Source organism: Schistocerca serialis, chromosome 4 (assembly GCF_023864345.2).
Source record: "Schistocerca serialis cubense isolate TAMUIC-IGC-003099 chromosome 4, iqSchSeri2.2, whole genome shotgun sequence".
NCBI classification, from domain to species: domain Eukaryota; kingdom Metazoa; phylum Arthropoda; class Insecta; order Orthoptera; family Acrididae; genus Schistocerca; species Schistocerca serialis.
Window position 1 is genome coordinate 342961530 of NC_064641.1, and position 21011 is coordinate 342982540.

General features: G+C 43.6%; 1 protein-coding gene across 1 annotated transcript in view; it reads left to right on the top strand.

The window, feature by feature from the left end:
* LOC126474089 (luciferin sulfotransferase-like) overlaps positions 1–21011 on the top strand; it is a 295558-nt gene that overhangs the window by 198742 nt on the left and 75805 nt on the right. The window contains exon 4 of the mRNA XM_050101502.1: positions 17305–17452. Within this exon, the coding sequence (XP_049957459.1) occupies positions 17305–17452 (148 nt within the window). The remainder of the gene's footprint in view (positions 1–17304; positions 17453–21011) is intronic.

Consider the following 21011-nt stretch of genomic DNA (forward strand, 5'->3'; position numbering starts at 1 on the left):
ACTCGTCCGGGGATGGAGGGAGCGATGGAACATCGTCGCAGCCGCGAGGAATCACAAAAAAAGCCTTTTGGGTAGCCGATGAACCACACCGATAGCCTCTCTCCAGTGACTCGTGGGCGGACGACTTGGAAAACTTTGGCGGCCACATCACTTGCAGAAGAGAGGAAGTTACACAATCCTCCCGATCTCCTGCGGACGGCATGATAATAGAGACGACAGAGTGGCATGGGAGTGACGAAGCTCGTCGCCACTGCCTACACCGATGACGATTAACATCAGTATCCTCTGGTTGCGCGAGAAGCTATCACTGTTACGCGACTCACTTTCTGCGACCAACACTGACGTGGCCTTATTGCAAGAGGTATACGTTATTGGGTTCCAGGACATCTCCGGGTACACGACATAAACATCGCACGCGTCGGATACGGGCAGTGAAGTCGCAATACTTCTCAAAGAATGTTTAACAGCCACCGATACACGTTACCTACCGAATGGCAATGGTCCAGGTGATACACCTTGTCAATCGTGATCCAGCAGGAGGCGTAGACGTTCGCTATTTTTTACTGTGGAATTAACACAGTTATGCGAAGGCCGGGTAAATGATATGGTTATCGGGATCGGTTTTAATTGTACACAATCTCCCAAGAACCAAATTCCTCAGCATTCACCATGTCCAGCACAAGCAAGTTCGGTTTGGTAGACACTTGGGATATCATCTATGCTGACAGATGGGGTTTCACACTTTACGGAACATTCGTCTAGCAGAATTGATAGGATATATACCTCCAGCTCTCTAAAGCATGCGGTCATGCCAGGCGAGTTGTGGGCAGCAGCATTTACTGACCACACTGCTCAATCTCTACCATCACTCTTCAACGCCGACAAATGTGGCGCAGCTGCAGCCATGGAAAATTAACACCGCCCACCTGACCTCACTGGAATATCAAGCGGCAGTGGGAGACACGTGGAGACTGTGCCTAGGACGACGAGAAGCGTATACATCTGTTTTACAATGGTGGCTGGACTCTGCAAAGACGAACCTACGACATAGTTAAGACTTTTAGTAGGGAAGCTGCGGCATGGAGGTGCAGCTTTACAGTTCTAATACGCCATCCTCAGAGAGTGTTCCATAAACCCCCAATCGCCGTCTCTCCCGATGACTATCAACCGAGTAAAATCGAAGATTTTGACGTTGACACGTTAACACTTGACCATCATTCGTGCACGTCAGATGGTCGGAATCGTCAACGAACGGCCCACCGTATATCATATAGCCACGGAAACAAAGCGCAGTCAGAGGACATTGATACATGAGGTGACGACAGAAGATGGGTCCTAGACGTTGCAGAAAGAGACATAAGCAATGCAAACTTTACCTGTTATTCTCACCTGTACGCGGAGAAGATGGTTCAAATGGCTCTGAGCACTATGGGACTTAACATCTGAGGTCATCAGTCCCCTAGAGCTTAGAACTACTTAAACCTAACTAACCTAAGGACATCACACACATCCATGCCCGAGGCAGGATTCGAACCTGCAACCGTAGCGATCTCGCGGTTCCAGACTGAAGCGCCTAGAACCGCTCGGCCACACTGACCGGCACGCGGAGAAGAGATCTGATCAGAGATTATTACCGCTGTCGCTGGATTGACACATGCAACGGTCACTCCGGAACTCCGACAGGAACTGCTACAACCGATGACTGAAGAAGAAGTTTTGGGTGCCATAGGGACAGGGGCACCCAATAAGTCACCAGGACAGGGCGGTTTATAGGACGGTCCAGAGACTATTGGTGCCCTATTGGACAACTTTATATCAAGAGCTCATGACACCAGTGGTGCAACTCCCGACTGCATTTGTGAAAGGTATCATCATTCCAAACCGTAAACCATTGTGAAGAATCACATATTACGGACTAACGACCCTTTACTTTGTCGTACTGTGATATGAAAATCTTCACAAGTTTACTGGCAGCTCGAATTCGGCGTATGACATCTAGTATCGTATCAGTGGATCAGGCATCGATGGGTGGGAAACATAGAATTCACGCTGCCCTGTGCCCCTACAAGGACCTGATTGCCTCGCTAAGATGCGTCATGTACCGGGAGCGCTTGCTGCGATAGATTTCAGTCAAGCATATGATCGCGTCAACGGTATGTACTTAACTGCTGTTCTTCAGAATATCCATTACCCGGGCGCTTTCGTCGAGGTGGTACTGCGTTCCTATTTGGCACAGCATCGAAAGTGGTTGTCAACGGTACACTGTCGAACAACTTCGAAATTCGCCACTCTGTTAGACAAGGATGCCTATTATTGACAATACTGTACGCTTTAGCGTTAGTACCTTTGTTGTGCGGTTTGCGACACTGCCTCAAGGTTTGTCTCTTGCTGGCTTCGTTTATAGGTGCACTGCGTATGAAGATGATCTGATGTTGACTCTTCGTGACGAACATGTACGCAGAGCACTGAGTTGATTAGCCACTTACGGTGCAGCTTCAGGGAGCCGTATAAATGTACATAAATCGATAGCCTTGATATTATCACTGGGATGACACCTACAAGCGTCACCCCACTCAGCCTGTGCGATAAAATCCCCTGTCTAGGCATCGAGGACGACATCTCACGCATGACAACCCTTAATTATAGGAGGTTCTTGCTACACATCCGTGCTGACCTTGTGTATTGTCGTCTTTGCTCTTTGGACCTTCATCAACGGACCGTATTTATTAATGTCTATCAGCCATCACGAATTCCGCATGAAGGTCAAACACTACCGATGCCTAAACACGTAGCTCAGAACATCGTGGAGGCATGCGGTCCCTTTGTCAGCGCTGGAAAGATACTTAAGGTTCAATACGACTCCCTCACTCTTCTTAAAGAACGGAGCGGACTTGGCCTTGTCAATGTTCATGATCGAGCAGTGTCTCTATGCGGTAATATGCACCCCGAGCCTTGGCAACGATGCCCGACCAGTCTTACAGGCTACTGATGGACGCTCCGGCACGCACCCTTCACCCTCCATTGGCGCTTACTGAGATACCGGTGACCTTTTCCCATTTTGGGAGGTTTTATCTGGAGTATAGCTACCTACGGGACGTTCTCCCTGTCTCTTGCTTACCAACGTCCAGTGACATCTATTACGCACTTCTACGCCGCCAGTCGCCTAACGTCGTCAAAGTGACATGTCCTACTGTGCATTGGAACGTAGTATGTCGCACTGCCAACGGGGTAGCGCTAGATGTAGACGTATGTTCGACCAGGTACTTGATAATAAACAAAAAACAAATTACTGTAGAGAGACTCCATAGGATCCATCTTGCAGCTTCGCCTTTATATGTAAATTGCAACGTCGAGGATACGGACGATCACCGGCTACAATGTGGGCCAACGGAAGGGATTTTGTATTTTGTGCGTCAAATTTGGCTGTCTTTTTATGGACGTCGCCCGCTTATTTCCATTCCAGCACTCTCCTCTCTCCGGACGCTGTTTATTATTCGAGGACGAAACACAACGCTGTCACTTGGATCATAGGTACGAGATTCATTATTTATTTGGAGGTGGCGTCATAGGGCTCATGGATTTTGGAAACTATTTAAACGATCGTCATTGTGCTATTGTGAAGAACCCCAAGATTGGTGAATAGTTTTCGAATTTCTTGCGGATCATATTCCACGATCTGCCCAGTATCTGGATAATTTATTGCAGGAGATTTTATTTATTTGTTATAATTTTATTATTTAGCGTATGGCTAATACAGACAGAACATAAAATTAAATTACATATACGTATGTACATATTTACGCACAAGAAACTTAAGCTGGGCTTTACAACTGAATATCCAGTCCTTCAATCCAGCGCACTGCACCTGGAAGTGCTAGCAGGAAGTCCTCTTCAGCACCGTGATAGGCTCGAATCCTGCACTCACTGTCAATGTGGTGTACAGTCTGGTATGGAGTCCCGCAGTCACAGGCGGGATTAGGCAGCTTCTTCCACTCACAGAGAGCATCCCCGCATCGGCCATGGCCGGTACGGATTCTGTTGAGAGAAGTCTAGGTCTTGCGTGGTAGGTCGAAACCACTTGGAAGATTAGCACCTGAGAAGATGTTACGCAGGCACTCATCTATCACTGCTTCCCAATGACCTTTCCATTCTTCAATGGGTTTGAAATCCTTAGCAGCCATGTCAGCAGTATCGCACATACACTCCTGGAAATTGAAATAAGAACACCGTGAATTCATTGTCCCAGGAAGGGGAAACTTTATTGACACATACCTGGGGTCAGATACATCACATGATCACACTGACAGAACCACAGGCACATAGACACAGGCAACAGAGCATGCACAATGTCGGCACTAGTACAGTGTATATCCACCTTTCGCAGCAATGCAGGCTGCTATTCTCCCATGGAGATTGAAATAAGAACACCGTGAATTCATTGACCCAGGAAGGGGAAACTTTATTGACACATACCTGGGGTCAGATACATCACATGATCACACTGACAGAACCACAGGCACATAGACACAGGCAACAGAGCATGCACAATGTCGGCACTAGTACAGTGTATATCCACCTTTCGCAGCAATGCAGGCTGCTATTCTCCCATGGAGAGGATCGTAGAGATGCTGGATGTAGTCCTGTGGAACGGCTTGCCATGCCATTTCCACCTGGCGCCTCAGTTGGACCAGCGTTCGTGCTGGACGTGCAGACCGCGTGAGACGACGCTTCATCCAGTCCCAAACATGCTCAATGGGGGACAGATCCGGAGATCTTGCTGGCCAGGGTAGTTGACGTACACCTTCTAGAGCACGTTGGGTGGCACGGGATACATGCGGACGTGCATTGTCCTGTTGGAACAGCAAGTTCCCTTGTCGGTCTAGGAGTGGTAGAACGATGGGTTCGATGACGGTTTGGATGTACCGTGCACTATTCAGCGTCCCCTCGACGATCACCAGTGGTGTACGGCCAGTGTAGGAGATCGCTCCCCACACCATGATGCCGGGTGTTGGCCCTGTGTACCTGGGTCGTATGCAGTCCTCATTGTGGCGCTCACCTGCACGGCGCCAAACACGCATACGACCATCATTGGCACCAAGGCAGAAGCGACTCTCATCGCTGAAGACGACATGTCTCCATTCGTCCCTCCATTCACGCCTGTCGCGACACCACTGGAGGCGGGCTGCACGATGTTGGGGCGTGAGCGGAAGACGGCCTAACGGTGTGCGGGACCGTAGCCCAGCTTCATGGAGACGGTTGCGAATGGTCCTCGCCGATACCCCAGGAGCAACAGTGTCCCTAATTTGCTGGGAAGTGGCGGTGCGGTCCCCTACGGCACTGCGTAGGATCCTACGGTCTTGGCGTGCATCCGTGCGTCGCTGCGGTCCGGTCCCAGGTCGACGGGCACGTGCACCTTCCGCCGACCACTGGCGACAACATCGATGTACTGTGGAGACCTCACGCCCCATGTGTTGAGCAATTCGGCGGTACGTCCACCCGGCCTCCCGCATGCCCACTATACGCCCTCGCTCAAAGTCCGTCAACTGCACATACGGTTCACGTCCACGCTGTCGCGGCATGCTACCAGTGTTAAAGACTGCGATGGAGCTCCGTATGCCACGGCAAACTGGCTGACACTGACGGCGGCGGTGCACAAATGCTGCGCAGCTAGCGCCATTCGACGGCCAACACCGCGGTTCCTGGTGTGTCCGCTGTGCCGTGCGTGTGATCATTGCTTCTACAGCCCTCTCGCAGTGTCCGGAGCAAGTATGGTGGGTCTGACACACCGGTGTCAATGTGTTCTTTTTTCCATTTCCAGGAGTGTAGTAGGATTGTGTGATTTCAGTCTCCTACGACTTAAAAGTGGTAGGTCGCTATGCACAGGTAGATTAGAATTCTTCGAGATCTTGTGGAATTCCCTCATAAGGGCAGTACATCTGCATAGATCAGTAGGCATTATACCAGTTAACAGTGGAAGCCAATATTATGCATTCAGCTGGGTGTCAACAAGCCTTGTATGATGACTGTACAACCAAACAGCACTTGAGTACACCAAACCCAGAGCTGAAGATCGCAGGGCGGTTGCTGAAAATCCCCAGGTAGTTCCTCATAGCTTATGGAGGATGTTGTTTCGAGTCCCCAACGTTTGAGCTAAGTTAAGAAGGTTTTTGAAGCATAGTGTACGGCCCGGATGACACCAAGATATTTTGGGTTCCAATAATCCAAAATTATCAAATTTTGATTAAAAACCAGCATTGGCGGCCGAAGAATGATAAGGCACCCTCATTCTGCCAATGGCCTTGTCAAAGAGGGCAGAGGAGCGGACAAAGGTTCAGGGCATTTTCTTGTGCTTGGGGTTGGCTTTTTTTAATGATTACCGTAATTAAACAGTGAGGGTCGTGAGAAAGTATAGTAATTGGTGATGAATGTGAATGGGGATTAAGATTTTATTGTCATAGAGACTGCAGGGGAAAAAATTGAATGTAGGATTACTTGAAAATTTGAGCTATTGAAAAGGAATGTAGCCAGAGGGAAGATTCTACATTTCCTCTATACTTGTATTTAATACTCCGATCCCAAATCACAAGAGAAGAAGGTATATTTGACGAAGACCAGAAACAGCAGGATGATACGTATCACTTGGTATGCTACATGGTTAGGCAAAAATTTAGAAACAATAATTCTAAACTCTCAAGTATAGCAAGTTCCGCAGCAAGATTAAGTTCGTAATTTGGTTCACATGGACAACAGTTACAAATTAGATAGGATGGATAATAAAGGATATGCAATGAAATCGAATATTCAGTACCTAGAAAATTTTCACATTGTGTCATTCTGTTGTGTGGGAGTGAATAATAGACTAACTAGAAATGGAGTGGAATATGATAAAGATTTAGGGCCTGAAACAAAGAGGTAAGTACAGCTGTAGAAGAGGCAATCAAGCCATAGGTGACCCAGGAATTAACAGAAGGTATAAACATCTTAAATCAGAATGGATGACAGAAACACGTAAAGATACTTGAAATATATCATGGAAAAAGTCTGATGTGGCCTAGAATAAAATTAATTATAATTTCGTAGAAGCAGAATGGAAATGACTTGAACTACTACATACAAACTGGAATCCTCTATTATATGTAGAAGAAATGGCACACAGGTACCAGGAGCATATTAAAAGTGGAGAAGAATTGACGACAATTAATTGAAACCCTCAGCTGCCGACAGGTTTTGTTGATATACCTCGATGGGGACAGCTGAAAATGTGTGCCCCGACCTGGATTCGAATCCGGGATCTCCTGCTTACATAGCAGACGCTCTGTCCATCTGACCCACCGAGGTTACAGATGAATAGCACGACTGCCAGGACTTATCCCTTGCACGCATCCCGTGAGAACCACATTCCCGATTGTCTACAATCTACATACGTAATGTACCTAATAGATACTTGCCCATCCACTCATTACTCGCGCACACTAAGGTGACGATTCCCGTATGGGTCCGGGCAACATGTGCGCATTCGCACGGACGAAGGTCAATGGCTGGGTAGCCTTTAACTGTATATAAGGATTGTAACTGCTCTCGAAAGAACAGATACCATTGATGACCAGGTAGCTTCTCTAGAATAGACGATGGATAGAGCTCTGCCATATAATCAGGAGATCCCGGGTTCGAGTCCAGGCCGGGGCACACATTTTCAGCTGTCCCCATCGAGGTGTATCAACAACACCTGTCGACAGCTGAGGGTTTCAATTAATTATCATGTATTCTGGAGTAGCTGCACGGTCATCAATAGTATCTGTTCTTTAGAGAACAGTTACTATCTTCATATACAGGAGAAGAATTCGTCTGGCAGCAGCTTCATGAAAATAGGGATCATCGCTTGTTTTGACGTAGCCTTATGTCAATTATTACCCATACGTGTAGATCTTCAGGATTTCCCGGTGAGGCGTTACATCTTGGAAAATGGGGTTTTCTGCATGTAACCCGCGTTCAGCTTTAGGGAGCAAACGACGCAGATTACGAGTTACTCGATCAGAATATCGTGAAGCATGGCGCGGATTACCGGATGAAAACCATATTTCACAAGATGGAGTTACCCGTGGGTTATTCAAATTGATTTAACTGTCATCATAACTGATGCATCACGGAAGGTTTTACGCCGTTATTTCAGTGCAATAATCCGTTATTAAAAGAAATGTTCTCGCTGCTGTTCTCAATAAGAAGTGTCGCAAACATAAACATTCGCCGTTGTTGAGATCCTTCCGTCTCTCCTGGCGTATTAGTTGACAGAATATCCCCGGGTGCACTGCCGCTTCATAGTTTCCAAGAGGCCCAGTATTTCTCTGATGAGATGTCACCATCGTCAAGTGTACCGACTGACGGACCTCATGGGGCCGCGCTTACGACTTAATTCCGCTGTCTCTGTGGGCCACTCCTTATGCGGTCCACGCCCAAGGGCGCACGTTGGCGGCCAAAGATGCGATAATATCGGCGTCTGTGGCGGCTGATGCTCGAGGGCGCACCTTGACTGCAGTAGCGTGCATGTAGGCAATCAATCCGCCCTGGACGCCAGCTCGTCGTTGTTTGCAGAGTATCTTGTTATGTAGGCCCAGCGCTGCTTCCCAGTCCTTACTGAGCCTACAGCTGCTGTTCCTTTTCATTGTCCCTGGCGCCTGTTACTTCGATATTTGTGCTAAATACCTGGTGCATTTGTATTCCATAACGTGAGTCTCGGACAAGGAGTGCTCTGCGACGTCTGACATGTTATGATAGTTTCGCAGAATGTTCCCAGGTGTTGGAGGCGTCAGTCTTTGATGGTGCACAACGTTTGTCCAGTGTGTGTCTTTCCACATTGGCGTAGAATCTAGTATATCTCAGCCATCCATAAACTCAGGTCATCTTCGTCGCTCCCCAGCTTCAACATTTTCAGAAAGGAAACACTTGCAGATACAATGAGAAAAATTGCAATCGAACCATCCACATTCACAAAAAGCGGCAGCTGTCACGAATGTAGTACATCGACTACGTAGAATACCTCTTTGGAAAAATGCAAGTGCAAACAGAATAGAACAGGATTAAGAGAGGTCCAGATATTCGAAGACTGGGTAGTAACACACGATGGAAAAACACATCAGAAAACTCATCCCTCAACATAAGCAAAAACGGCACTCCCTACCATGCCACAACCAACTCACATATAAAATTAGTAACGTCTTCAAAAAACATAAAATTAATATATTCTTCAAGGAAAATATCACATCAGAAGCGAAATTAAAAACGAGGACGGTAGGGAAGAATAAATATGGCAGTTTCGTAATATGTGCGTTAATATATAATTACTATAACTTTAAATATATTGAGATGACTGGCATAAATTTTAATATTACCTACAAGGATGCATAAGGGCACTGAAAAATGAAGGTACCCTCTCAACTTACTCAGAATATCTAAATCTTACGCTGTAACAACAAAGGCAAAGTAATTCTGGCCCTCCTGAAAAAAAGTTGCATACAGAAGCCATAAAAAACACTGAAAATATTCTCAACGACCGTAAGAATAATATTAAAAGTAATTCACAGTTCACCATAAAAAATTAAACATACAAAGTAAAGGAAACACCACTATTTGATTAGGCCTTATCCTTGTTCCGACTGGCCGCCTGGTGCATACAAGGCAGTACGAGGTGCGATGGTGGTTGTGGGATACGTGAGCGGTATGGTGAAAATAAGTACTGGGAGATGAAGAAGCTTGCACAGGATAGAGTAGCATGGAGAGCTGCATCAAACCAGTCTCAGGACTGAAGACCACAACAACAACATGGCGAAAATTTAAAAAAACCTAAAAAATAATGCAGTAAATAAAAATTTCAGCCTTAAGCATGCGAGAAAGACCTTGTGCAGTGTGCTACGGAATAGGTGAGATTCTTAAATCTGACCTATCAGTTCGAAGAAACTTGTATTGTACTAGTACTGTACTTGTACATACAGAAGAACACACGTATAAACAAAAATAACAAAGAATATCGAAATGAAAGTACGTGTAAAGGCCTATATTTTAAAACAGTTAGATAATTTAAATGAGCTGCCAAGAATCACTACAGATCTCCTATCAAAAGTGTACAATTAAGTAGTTTTCTTAAGATTATATAGGGTGTTTCACAATTCGTGTTACTAGCTTGTAGAGGCTGTAGACGGGACATCGTAGATCAGCATTTACTTGGGAAGCCATGTCCGGAAATGTTATACAACGACACTACAGAGCGGCAGAGCTATAGGCGTCGGCGCTTGAAAATGTATGTATATACAGAGAGATTCCGTGATGACGTTACATACTTTCAAGTATGATTGAGAAGGGTAAATGTATCAATTTCACGTCATGGTTCCTTGACTAGAAGCGAACGAGTCGAAAGTTAATGGCGAAAACCGTTCTCATATCTGTGACAATGGAATGCACGTCCTGATACTGTCGTTATTAGGATTACACGGAAGGTAACTTTCAGAGGTGGCAGTACGGATCTAAACAAGAAGATTTTTTTATAAAAATCGTCTTTAAAATGCATACCTTAAGAGCTATGAGCACTTGCTCAGTACAGCAGAAGTATTTTACCCTAGCGAAGATGTACAAGTGCTCATAGCGCCTCAGGTATGAATTATAGAGACCATGTTTACTGGACATTTTTTTCTTGTTTTGGCCATACTGCTACCTCTCGAAGTTGCGTAGCCTACATTCTTAGCAACAACAGCAGCGGTACATGCGTTCCACTGTCAGAGGTATCAGAACGGTTTTCCCTCACTACTTTCGACTCGTTCATTTCCAGCACATGGGCCCTTACCCCAGTTTGATATATTTATCCTTCTGTATCAAAGTAGAAAGTTTGTAACATCGTCAGAAAATTGCCCTGTATGAACGTACAATTGCTGGTGCCGGTGCCTATAAGTTTGACGTTCTGTCACATCGTCGCCTGACATTTCCGGTCATGTAAAACCTGATCTATTGAGTCCCCTCTACAACGTATAGAAGTGTGTAACATGAATTGTGAAGACCGCGTAGATCACTGTTGATGTCTTGCAAGAAAATGTGAAACATGTTTGGTACACACAAATAAAACATTCAGTTGTAAAAGATGGAATTTTCCCACATCTGTAGGATAAAGGAGTATGCAGGGTCAACTAGAACTGTACTGAAAAACTTTCAGAGATGGTTCAGGAATAATTTATTTTAGTATCAGGGACCCACAGCCTTTGGTGCATAGTTACCGATTGTACAACGGTTAAAATGCCGACGTTATGTGCTGTATGTTTTGCTTCCTTTCGTTCACGATACCAACTTTAAGACAACAAAAATTTCCTCCCAAACTCATGGCGCTCAGATGTGCTTTCAGTACTTGTCGCTAAGGTCTAGAGTTTTGTATCCCTGTAACGTTAGTTGTACGTTAACAGTGACGCACAGCAGTGCTACGGGTAGCTTTACTGATGAAGAGTAGGCCGTGGTGCAGCTCGTGTATGAGTTCGCTGAATACAAAGGACGACCGGCGCAGCAGCACGATGCTGAGCTTTCCTCCCACCGACGGCAGTTGCATGAGTTTCGTCTGTTGTTTGTTGCATTACTCTTAGTTGCGTGTAGTACGTTTTGGTGATAGCATATTACAGGCATCTTCATTGTTGTGAAGTTATTTTTCACAGAAACAAGGGTGATGTAACGAGCTGCCGAAGACCGTGGGTCCCTCACACTAAATTACTGAAAAGGTATTCATGAACGACCTCTGAAAGTTTGTCGTGGCGTTCTGGCTCACCTTGTAGAAATACTGTTGCTCCGTGACGAAAAACAAAACGCTCATTGACCTTTTATCGCAAATTTACATTCAGCTTATCGACAGTTCCTTCATAGCCTTGCCGCGCTGGACAGCCCCTGTCTAAGGCGCCTTGTCATGGTCCGTGCGGCTGCCCCCCGTCGGAGGTTCGAGTTCTCCCTCGAGCATGGGTGTGTGTGTTGTCCTTAGCGTAAGTTAGACTAAGTAGTGTGTAAGCTTAGGGACCGATGACCACAGCAGTTTGGTCCCGTAAGACCTTACCACAAATTTCCAAATTTTCAGAGCCTTGAATATACTACTAGTGCCCGATTAGGACATCGTAAAAATTAACGACATGCTAGTTCATACCTCTGTATCGTTTGCACTGCCGCTCCTAACATAAGCGACTTACATTCTAACATTCTGCGTGGTGTCTGTTTGTTCTATATCGTGTCTCCCTACCACTTTCGCGCAACGACGCTCTGAGCGTGTTTTTTAGGGAATTGACTAGTTTGAACCTGGGACCTGTTGCTGGTAAGGAGACGTCAGACCACACATGACATGTAGAGTTCAGAAGAGTTCAGTGAGACTAGCGATGATGTAACCAAATACTTAATGACTTCAGCGTCAGCTCCACTGCACTCCCTGTAAAAGAATCTTAATACTAACTAAATTTAGTGGAAGGGGTTCAAGGCTTCCCTATTTTTAGTTAGCTGGTAAAATAACGTCGGAAAAGGAGTTAAGTTTACCATTGGAAATTTTATTCTACTCACAAAACATCGTTTGTAAATTGCACTTTTCATAAAAGGAAATGTTTTAATACAGGATGGTAAAAACCAACTGCGTTCAACAAAAATGTGAACGAGTATTCCCTGAATGGCTTTCCAAGTTCTACAAAGAATCGAAGGATGACCTATGCCATATCACATCTATAATCTAGGTTTAAATTGAGTTTCACAAAAGAGAAAACTATCAAAGTGGTCTACAGTGACCCTCAACTATCTTTAATTACTTATCTAACTTGTAAATTACAGTGGCTGATGTGGCTTCTCAATAACTATATAACAGAAAAATCATCGATTTTTACTTCAAGTGGCAAATGTGAACGCCATGAGCTTTAATTGACGATCGACACTAGTATTACGCAAAAAGGGGGTGTAACAGATGAGACTTCTGCAGTTCTGAGTGAAGCTTTATGCGCTGTTACGCGGCATCACGTGCGTTCATTACCTTGTCGGTGTTCGTCAGGGGACGGTGGACAGCACAGCTCCGCTCACCTCGCCGTCTCGGAAGCAATTCTCACCTAACTTCTCCTTACTACAATTTACCGAAGTTGGTTTAAAAAAACTATCTGGCTGTGTTTTCATCTGACCAATCAGGGTCTCAATGTTAACCTTAAGCTCCGCCTACAAAAATTCTGTCTATCCAATGAGAAACGTTATACTTTTCGTGGTGGGGCAATGTTTTTAAAGTTTGCAACGTAACAGAGACGCGAAAAAGTCTCACGCTAAAACTTGCAGCAGGTGTGGTTCTTTTTGTGTTATCGTAAGATCTATACTGTTCTTCTGGAGGGCTCTATCTTTTAACATGGGCTGGGGGGTGGTCCAGGTGGTTAGCTGGCGACGTGGGTGTCCGTCCCTTATCGTAGGGCCTTCCAGCTTAACAAGGTTCTGTTCTCGGCTTCTGTTCTCGTTTCTCCCCTCGGAACTGCGTTTGTCTCACGGTGGGAAGGTATGACATGCAATTTAGGCGATCTTGTGTTAGTCTGTGGTATTCCATTCGCTCACTCGTTACTCGTTTTACTTTGGTTAATTTAATGTCACGATTTATTCGGAGCTATGTGACAAACTACTGGATTTGCTTATCATGTCAGGGTTTTCATGGAAGGTGTTGGATTTGCCTGACACCTTACAACATGCTCACTTTTGATGTCACGAAATTGCAAGTACTTCAAATTGCTGATTCTAATCATTCAGCGATATTTATGTCGATCGATCTTTATTGATTCGGCCCTGCTTTATTGTTGAACCAGCTCCCCTGAGTTTGTTCTCAAAACCTTAGAGGGTACAATGCCTTCTCTCCTGTATCTGTCATTTTAGCTGCCTTTACAATTTCCATTTCTATAGCCTTTTCTTTCGCTGATTCGAGACGTACTGCCTCAGGATGGCAGGCCGACAACGTTTCGTACTGAGGAAATTTGATAATTTAACGACACATCGTTCAGGTGTAACAGTATGACACAGAGGCTAACTTATCAATGAGAGTACTTGTCGCCCACAGTTTGATTTTCTGTACACAAGTTATTCGTGCCCTTTGGCGCCATGTTGTATGACTGCTAACGGTTAATAACAAAAATGGTTCATATGGCTCTGAGCACTATGGGACTTAACATCTGAGGTCATCAGTCCCCTAGAACTTAGAACTACTTAAACCTAACTAACCTAAGGACATCACAAACATCCATGCCCGAGGCAGGATTCGAACCTGCGACCGTAGCAGTCGCGCGGTTCCGGACTGAGCGCCTAGAACCGCTAGACCACCGCGCCCGGCGGTTAATAACAAGGTGTATGGTTTGAGACATGTAACCACGTGTAACCACCCGCACCAAAAATTATACATGCAAGCAACTGAGACTGGCAAAATAAAAAATTACAAAATTTTTTCAATTTATTTGAATTTATAACATAGGGCTAAACTTACGGACAATCTGGAAATCGCTGTAAGATGCTACAGCTCGCCAGAGAAAGTAATACACCAAGTGATAGTAATCAATCAACTTATTGAAGTCTCCTCTCAGATTTCCCAAGACATGTATTTTTTTTTATTTCCCCACTTTACAATAAAATATTTTTCACGATAAATTATTTTGCACTAAACTAGAAACAACGAAAGGAAACACCAGTCAGCGACGGATCGCAGCTTTTAGTCTGGTGTATTTCTAGACAATAGAGCCATCAGATGTGACATGATGTGCTCTTCCTAGCGACAGAGAGACGCGAGTGTGTCCAAGCGAAGGTACGCTCGGCGAGCTCTGGCAGATGTAGACAAACCACTGTATGAGGTAGCGTGGAGACGATGACGGCTGTCAGAAGGCGCTCTTTCTCCGTGTACATGTCAGTAATGTAGCCACGATGAAATGTGTGTGAACACCGCGCAAAATGTGGACTGCTAGCGGCTCTCGCAGACAGCAACTGTCGCTACACTTTAACACATAAGAGTGGGGAAATTTCATAGCTGCTAGAATAAAAATGACGAATTAGAAACTTAACCATAACAGATATTTAATAAACAACACCATTCTCTGAAAGAGAATTCCAAGCCTGAATAAATGAGTTTCCCGCACATTCTGACGAAACAGTAGTTAGTAAGAACCAGCGAATAGAAGTTCAATAAAATTACCATATATACAAATATTAATAACCGCCAAACTACGAGACTAAGAAAGCCCGAGAAGTATTGATGTAACAAGCGTCTCAATCTCCATCATATGAAGGATTTAACAAAGATAAGCTAAATTCCGCGATCAGGCCAAGAGGACCCAACGATCCTGACATGCCGCCGTGTCATTGTCTGCAATATACCAAAAATCGGATGCGGTGCAGAGGGGCAAGGGGTAGTACACCTCCCTCCCAAAGGCCTTCAAGCCTCTACTTCCCATGAAAATACGTCAACGGTAGACATTACGGAACTGGGTGGGCTATGTCCGTCCGCACACCATGAGAAAAAGCCCTGACAGTATCTAGAATTGAACCCACGTTCGTCGGCACGGCAGTCAGACAAGCTCACCACCACACGAGACCGATGGAATGACGTACTCTAATTATTCATCACTATTTCCATTTACACACCAGGCTCATTTTTCCAGTAATTATCATTAATGACTAACTACCATCAGACACAAGTGAAGAAAGAACTTGAATGAATCTATATAGGTTATTATTAGTGTGTTTCACGAGATTTAACAGTAACAAAGTCAGAAAAGCTGAATTATTATCAATAATTAACGGGCAGTACGGAATAAAAGTGGAGAAATCCAATGAAATTGTTATTTCATATGATGTGTCAACGTTTGTTGAAGTGTTAATGCCGCGCGGGATTAGCCGAACGGTCTGGGGCTCTGCAGTCATAGACTGTGCGGCTGCTCCTGGCGGATGTTGGAGACCTCTCTCGGGCATGGGTGTTTGTGTTTGTCCTTGGCTAATTTAGGTTAAGTAGTGTATAAACTTAGGGACTGATTACCATAGCAGTAAAGTCCCATAAGATTTCACACACATTTGAACATCTGAAGTGTTACTCGTAAAAACACGCTAGTAATGACAAAAATATTAGAGCACCAATTAAGCGTAGTTTAAAGGCCGTATCTGTCCAGTTTTTGATGTCGTTAGATGCAGTATTCCAATACACCTAAGCTTGTATTTTTAGTTGCTATGTAAAAATTAGGTTATAAGATCAAATATAAATGATCTGTTTGAGAAATGAATTGCTTATGGGCAGAGAGTTCGCTACCTTTTGAAGTTATAAGTTACTCGACGTCTCGCAGTTACAAATTTTCGTGCACGTCAAGTATCGAAAATATTGTAATATACGTGAATTCGCATAACATTTTCCGGAACACATTTCCGAAAGACTCGACGTCTTGTGAGCTATCGTTACTAAAGTCTTTGGCTAGTACTTAAGGATTTCAGTGAGGTTAGAGCTGTTCGAACTGGCGATATTTTATGAACTTAAGTGGAGTTTAGCCTGAACTGAAGTTACACTTCCATGTAGGACTCGTGGATTATGGCTTTTGATTCATAGCTGAAGTTAATAGTTCCATCCACAGATTTTCACAAAAAATAACATATATATATATATATATATATATATATATATATATATGTGTGTGTGTGTGTGTGTGTGTGTGTGTCTGTCGCGCATGATCAGCCGAGCGGTCTAAGGCGCTGCAGTCATGGACTGTGCGGCTGATCCCGGCGGAGGTTCGAGTCCGCCCTCGGGCATAGGTGTGTGTGTTTATCCTTAGGATAATTTAGATTAAGTAGTGTGGAAACTTAGAGACTGATGACCTTAGCAGTTTAGTCCCATAAGATTTCACGTACATTTCCACATTTTGTGTGTGTGTGTGTGTGTAACTTACGGTTATGTATCAGCAATACATGCCAAGTTCTCACTAGCACTTATTCCAAGAAAAAGGCTGATAATGAACTGAAATTTAAATTGATTGCTTGTCTTCTAGCCTTTGACTGAATACAGAGTGGCACGTCGTAATTAATTCAATTGCAACACGCGCAGAAGACGATTAGCTTGGACGTGAAAATACTTAGTAAAAAATGGAATGTATTACTATATCCGACATCAAATGTTATGACGTTAGTCAGTCATGTCTAGAAACCCTTAAAATTCACACGTCTTTTCCAGTTTTTCTTAGATTATTTTGGGTCTACCTGAAAAAAACTTGATTTTTTTGTGGAGATGCACTTTAGGAGTCTACCCCGGTAACGTAAGACTTGAATTTTCAGGATGATGACGGTGCTGGAACTGCCGCCGGAGATCACGGACGAGGCTCTGAAGGGCGCCTACAGCGGCAACATCAAACGGCCTCGCTACTTTAAGACGCACCTGCCCAGGGACCTGCTACCCAAGCAGATATGGACCAAAAAACCCAAGGTGAGTCACGTTTCCACTTTCCCTTAGCTCATCACTTCCCACCTTGGACAACAGCCTCTGGTTCACAGTGATTACGGCCTTATAGCGGCAAAGGCCTTCCTCGGCTATGATTGACGTGAGGTCATACAGACGTTGAAAAAAACCGTTGCGATACACGGCAACGCTTTTTAGGTTTAGCGATATATTTAACGGCAAAGAATTAAGTATTAATAGATTTAATGATTGTTCCTTTGGTATTTCAGAAACATATCACTCAGTTGATAGAAACGGAAAGTTTCTCCATGTAAGAATCAAGTTGCAAATATCTAACAGCGAGGTCGCATTTTGCATGAGTCTCCGTGCCAAATATACATTTTTACGTATCTTTCGTATCGTGTGTCCTGCGTCGTTTATTTTACCGTCATTGTGGAACTTCTATACATGTTTTTGTGATTTTTCGATATCACTCTCAACAAGATAAATGAGAGAATTTTCCTCCCCAGTTCGTGCAGGCATTGACTCTTGCATTCCCCACCTTTAAAATGTAACGTACGGGGATAACCACCACTACAGCTACATCATACATTTACATACTACACTCCGCATGCCACGACATAGTGCTTCTTGGAGGGTACCTCGTAGGGCTGTTGATAAAACTACAACACATCCATACATTGATATTTTTCCAAACACGTCAACATACATCGGCGATACTTTTAGCATCGACATTGGTATCGAAATGGATATATAGAGTGCCCATATTTTTATGTTCTATTTTTTTCACATTTTCCGATAAATATTTGAAGTTGTTCTTTTGAAATTCTAGAAGAACATGATTTTACTTTCGCTGTGTAAAGGAGTCTTACTACTTTTTTAGCTTTCATCACTTCCAGTCCTCCTCTTTGACTTTGCGAAGGAAGTATAGCACAAAGAAGTCCGATTGCACTCCGGGAGGAGGTGTGAATGGAATAACAAGATATTCGATATGAAAAAATAGCACACTAATTTTTAACGCAACTAGTGTGCTATTTCTTCATATTGGCATTCTTCAAAAAAATTTCTTGAAACTGATTAACGTAATCGGCAGTCGGCGTTACCAACACAAACTGTAAACCTTAACTTCACTACGCAATTAGGACACTACAGCTACTAGATCGCTGGCGATTGCAGAAATGAAAACAACCGAGAAGTAAAAGTGTTCCTGACAAATCCGATATGAGGAAAACGAACAACGGACCCATTAGACACCTTTCATTGTGCCACTTACCGGCAGCCACCATTGTTAGCAAAGTGGTTATCGTCAAGCGTGAACGTGCATCGTTTTCCTTTCAGTTCATGGTCTGAGAGCAATAAACAGGCTTTTGTGCAAATGAACCGAGTTAATTTGTTAATAATAATACCTCTACTTATCTTTAAATGCATCCTGCAATATGAGACAGGATCCAAATGTTAACTAAATGTTTTAACTGTACCTTTTTTCTATTCGTTGTGTTACATTACAACAGCCTGCATTAAATTTCATATTCCTTGCTACAAATATGAAATGCATTTGAAGATAAGCGTCTCTGTAATAAGCACTCACGAATCCACGTTATTTCCATACCAAAATTTATACTGTGGCCGCTTATCGGCATGAGTCGTGCACGTCCGTGAGTTGTCAGTACTGGAAGACAAATAATTAAACATTCCCCCTGTTATACTCTCTAACCCAGAGTGGCCGCGCTACTTACACCTCTGCCAATGTAGGTAAGCGGCCAATTACACATAATTCCCGGCTGAATACACAAACGCTAATTGAAATTAAACACATCTTAAAACATTACTGTCCCTGCAAATTTTTCTTCGTTACTAAACAGGAAATCTACACTCTTAAGAATCTCAAAACGTTAGTTGACGTTTCTGAATTCAGCCGTTAGTTGCTACATCCATCGTAATAGTAATACGTGAACACATAAACTGAAGTACTGAGTTTCATAGTAAGTACAGGGAGGCCAATGATCCGTATGTAATTGGAAAGTTATTTTGCTATAAATGTGCACAGAGAAAAAAAATAATCTGTGTATGTAGCCGTTGAGAGTGGTAAAAGGGAGTAGAAGCTTTCACACCCATAAAACTGATGTTTAATTCGCTATCACTTATTAAAATATACATAAAGCCGGCCGGAGTTACCGTGCGGTTCTAGGCGCTACAGTCTGGAACCGCGAGACCGCTACGGTCGCAGGTTCGAATCCTGCCTCGGGAATGGATGTGTGTGATGTCCTTAGGTTAGTTAGGTTTAAGTAGTTCTAAGTTCTAGGGGACTGATGACCTCAGAAGTTTAGTCCCATAGTGGTCAGAGCCATTACAATATACAGTACCTGAACATCGAAAATTGAAGAACTATCAACCTCTGCCGTGCGCACCGATCAAGTGCTAGGGCAGAAATAACACACGACAGTAACAACATTTCGTGAAATCACATTGTAGGGGCGTTCATGTTTGCATTGTACATTTGCAGTAAAACATGCATATCTGGCATCTACAATGCGACTACTGCTAGATCAATGATGTTGTTAACAGCGAAAATTAACATATCATAGTACCAAAGTCTATAAATAACTTTGAATAATGGCGTGGTTATTTCGCTTACTTTTCTGTAAGAATAACTGTGTGGTCGTTTGCTGCCACAACAAGTAAACTTGACGTAACTTCCTGATTTTTAATTGCTTCATTCTGAATGACTACGACTTCTGACTTCGCTTATTATGTGGAACCTGTATTTGTTGTATGGTATGCCCAGAAGAAGAATGCTAACGCGTCATAATGAAAGACGCAGAGCTAGAGAGGCTCAGTTTTTGCGTAGAGAAAGTATAGCAATAGGGATATTCGTAATTATAATGAATCTGTTTTGTTTAACTATCATAATATTAACATGTGAGGCAATAAAACTGAAATACCGAGTTTTAAAATAATAATAATAATAATAATTATACAAGGAGGTGAATGAAGCTTATATAATTCCAAAGGTACTTTGCTTTAGATGTGCACAAAAGAAAAAAGAATCATTTATACACACAGCCATTAGGGTAGCTAAAGGGAAAGAGACACACACATGTGAGAAATTTTTCTTTGTCTCTCACATTGCTACCAAATTTTACGACGTGTAACAATCAAGTGCTATGGCAGAAACGACGCACGACAGTAACAACGTTTCGTGAAGTTGTATTCTAGGGACGTTCATTTTTAAATGCTGCATATAGTTCATTTGCAGTAACAAGCAACCAGACAGCTATAAAGCCGCGACTGCTACTTAGTTGATGTTGTGAGCAGTGGAAAACGAAACATAGTAACGAAGCCGTTGGGGACAACAAACGTCGTTCATTAGCGTCATTTCTTCACGTGCTTTCGTCTAACAGTAAACGGAATTAGCTATGTGTTCATTTGCCGCCGTCGACAGAAAATTTTGTATGTTCCTAATTTTCAGTATCTTCATTTTGAGCAGCTACAACGTCCCGTATTATAAGGAAACTATATTTGATGTAGGCTATGTCTCGAAGAAGAACATTAACAGGTCGGACAGAAAGACGAGGAGACACACAAT